We start from the raw sequence: 3,129 nt of genomic DNA on the forward strand, positions 1-3,129 counted from the left end.
CCGAAACGTTTGAAGAAAATGCTGTTGGCAGTAAAAAATTGAGAACTCCTTCCAAAAGAAAGGCCTCAAAGAAATTGTCAGTAGAAGAGGAAGAACATTTAATTTTGGCTGTCCGACATAGAAGACCTCTGTGGGACATTAGTCAACCGGTGGACAAGAGATCCAAGAAAACCCGGAAACGACTCTGGGAAGAAGTTGCTGATGAATTGAATGGTAAATAAATAAATATATAATACAGTTGGATTAGTTGGATATGATAAAATCTGATTTTTCTAGGTGTACTCGACGCAATTGCTGTACAGCAGAAATTTAAATCATTACGCGATACATATCGCAAAATTGTCCAGTTGGAGCAGTACCTTCCAAGTGGATCTGGGAGGAATAAAAATGAGAACCGTCACAAGTGGAAGCACTATGACATAATGGAGTTTCTTCGTGATACTAGTCTATCGAAGAAGTAACTGATTTTTGTTATTATTATAAAGTAATGTTCCTGATGGCACAACACAATGGTGGAGATCAGTTTCAAGATCAAATACAAATTACAAATTCTGTTTGGCATGGACAACAAAGCTCTGGTAGTATAATGGTTCTGTTATTATTATTGCTATTATTTGGAAATTATTTAATAATAATAATAATAATAATAATCTAACTATTTTTATTTTTAATTTTTTTATTTATTATTTATTATTATTATTAAATTATTTTCCAACAATAGCAATAATGATAACAACCATTATACTATCCCAGCTACTGCATATGTTGTCCATGTCAAACAGATTTTGCACTTGATCTTGAGGCTAACTACTCGACCAAATTGTCCATTCTTTGTGCCAGGAACATCATTAGACAGTGATAAAATTACTGTAATTCCACAATTTGTTTCTGTAATTCCTACTTTGTTTATTTATTGTAGCACATCGAGTAATATTCCTAGCACAGAGAACGAGCTATTAAATAAATTGGTGGACCAGTCAACTTCTCAAGTACAAAGTCCGATTGGCATAGATCCAAATGACAGTAATAGCACAGAAAGTATGATCATTGTTTTATTATTATTATTTTTTATATCAACTGTATATAAAAATTTGTTTGCAGCGCCAACCTTATCAAGTACTTTTACGAGTGGAAAAAGGCGAAGACTCAATACCTATTCTTCTAGTGATAGCGATATATCAGTTGCTTTTACGAATCCGTTGGATAAACTAATCCAAATTTTTGAGAGACGGGAAAAGGCGCAAAATGTTGCATCACCAAATATAAATGATCCATTCGATGAGGTGGATCATATGCTACAAACAGCAGCATTACATTTGCGCAAAATGTCGCCTCAACTACAAATGCGAACTCTACAGGATATTGTCCAAATGACCTTCTCCAGACTACAGGAAGAAACAAATAATAATTAAATTTCTTTCAGCTGGATGTTTTAGAAGATTCCGACAACACATTTTCTATTTTTTTATACAAGCATAATTAGCTTTAAATATTAACAAAATAAATAAATTTATGGTTTAAATTTTTTTATCTTTTTATTTTTTTTCTTCAAAATATGGATGTAGTTGCGTATATTATGACGGTACACGTGTAATACAAATTTATATTTAAAAAGCAGTATAATGATAATTTTATTAATATACTATAAATAAGTATTATTGTAATAAGTGTCTCTATTTATGATTAATTAAATAACTTAATGCTTTTTTGCTTTTTATATATACAATTTTGATTGAATTAAAATGTCAAAAAAGTCAAGCATAATTGTCTCATTAAGCTACAAAAAAATTTTCAAAGTCTTTTTTTTTAAGATGTATAGCCATATTCAAATAATAACAGATTTTTAAAGCAAAATTTAACAATGTTTAAACAATTCTTTGGTATATCAACTATAAACTTGCGAAGTTATTTTAGACATACAATGATAGAAAAGACAAACAATTTAGACATACAATGATAGAACAAATATCAAATATAATATTTATTTATTCAGATTATTACCATTTCCAAACGTCATAGATTTTTATCAGTATTTTTCATTATTTTCCATAAATATTAACTGATTTTTAAATTTTATCACTTTATTTTTTCCTTGAGAAACTCTCAAATAAAGTTATACGATTATATTTAGCTTAGGCTGTACGGCCGAAACATCCTTAGAACAAATTATTTTTTTTTTTAATTAATTAATTTCATGCAAATCCATGATGATAATTTTAATTACTGCTATTGAAGATACTGCCAGGGTATAGCACCCTCGCCGTTGAAATAATCGCAAAATTCATTCCTGATGTTCATGGCATCTCGAGAAGAATTGTTAGTGCCACAATTACCAAGATCTCTCAAGGCATGACTGCTATCCATTTCCTTTCTCCAATTTCCAGGAATAAAACCACTAGGTTCATCGTGATCAATCATGTCCGCAGAAATATATTCGTTTTTGTCTAAATCCTGTTTTCGAAGCCAATTATGAATGCAAATAATGGCCTGGACAATTTGCATTGTATTTTTTACAGTAGCGTCAATAGGCTTTTTCAATATTCTCCATTGACTCACAAGAATTCCAAAAGTATTCTCGATTGTTCTACGAGCACGACTGAGGCGATAATTATAGATGTTTTTTTCGTGATTAAGTCCAAGTCCTCCTTTTCCTGGATATGGTCTTAGCAAAAAATCAGTTAACTGGAATGCTTCATCGGCAACAAGAACATATGGCATAGGATCACCATCGACCGTGAGTTTCTTAGGTTCTGGCAGTCCCATTTCTCTGTTATAAAATTTCTGACCCACAATAGAATCTCGGAAAATTCCACCATCACTACGCCTGCCATAAGCTCCGATGTCGACGAATGTAAACATGTAGTTGGCATCACATATCCCGAGCAGTACAATGTTGTGATAGTTCTTGTAGTTGTAATATAAAGAGCCAGGATTATGGGGACACTAAAACAAATGGAATTATATAGCTAGCTCGCTAGTTGCCACAATTAGATAATGTCATATAAAAGAAATACCTGAATAGCAACATGTTTGCCGTCAATTGCACCAATGCAGTGATTAAAATTCCAGCAATCTTTGAAACCTTGTGCGATATTGAGCCAATCTTCCTTACTTAATGGAAAAGGAAGC

The 3,129-nt window shown here is 31.8% G+C and overlaps 2 protein-coding genes across 2 annotated transcripts; one reads left to right on the forward strand and one right to left on the reverse strand.

Moving 5' to 3' along the window:
• The first annotated feature begins 6 nt into the window (after nucleotides 1–6).
• LOC112465835 lies at nucleotides 7–1,522 on the forward strand. Its single transcript, XM_025033588.1, has 4 exons — nucleotides 7–213; nucleotides 277–457; nucleotides 920–1,038; nucleotides 1,102–1,522. The coding sequence occupies exons 2-4, from the start codon at nucleotides 423–425 to the stop codon at nucleotides 1,410–1,412; spliced, it is 465 nt and encodes a 154-aa protein (XP_024889356.1). The 5' UTR covers nucleotides 7–213; nucleotides 277–422; the 3' UTR covers nucleotides 1,413–1,522.
• Nucleotides 1,523–1,905: 383 nt separating this feature from the next.
• LOC112465836 lies at nucleotides 1,906–3,123 on the reverse strand. Its single transcript, XM_025033589.1, has 2 exons — nucleotides 3,015–3,123; nucleotides 1,906–2,943 (listed from the first exon to the last, which is right to left on the reverse strand). The coding sequence occupies exon 2, from the start codon at nucleotides 2,857–2,859 to the stop codon at nucleotides 2,227–2,229; it is 633 nt and encodes a 210-aa protein (XP_024889357.1). The 5' UTR covers nucleotides 2,860–2,943; nucleotides 3,015–3,123; the 3' UTR covers nucleotides 1,906–2,226.
• Nucleotides 3,124–3,129: the final 6 nt, after the last annotated feature.

This window comes from Temnothorax curvispinosus, unplaced genomic scaffold (assembly GCF_003070985.1).
Source record: "Temnothorax curvispinosus isolate PA1 unplaced genomic scaffold, ASM307098v1 QBEX01015537.1, whole genome shotgun sequence".
Lineage (NCBI taxonomy): Eukaryota > Metazoa > Arthropoda > Insecta > Hymenoptera > Formicidae > Temnothorax > Temnothorax curvispinosus.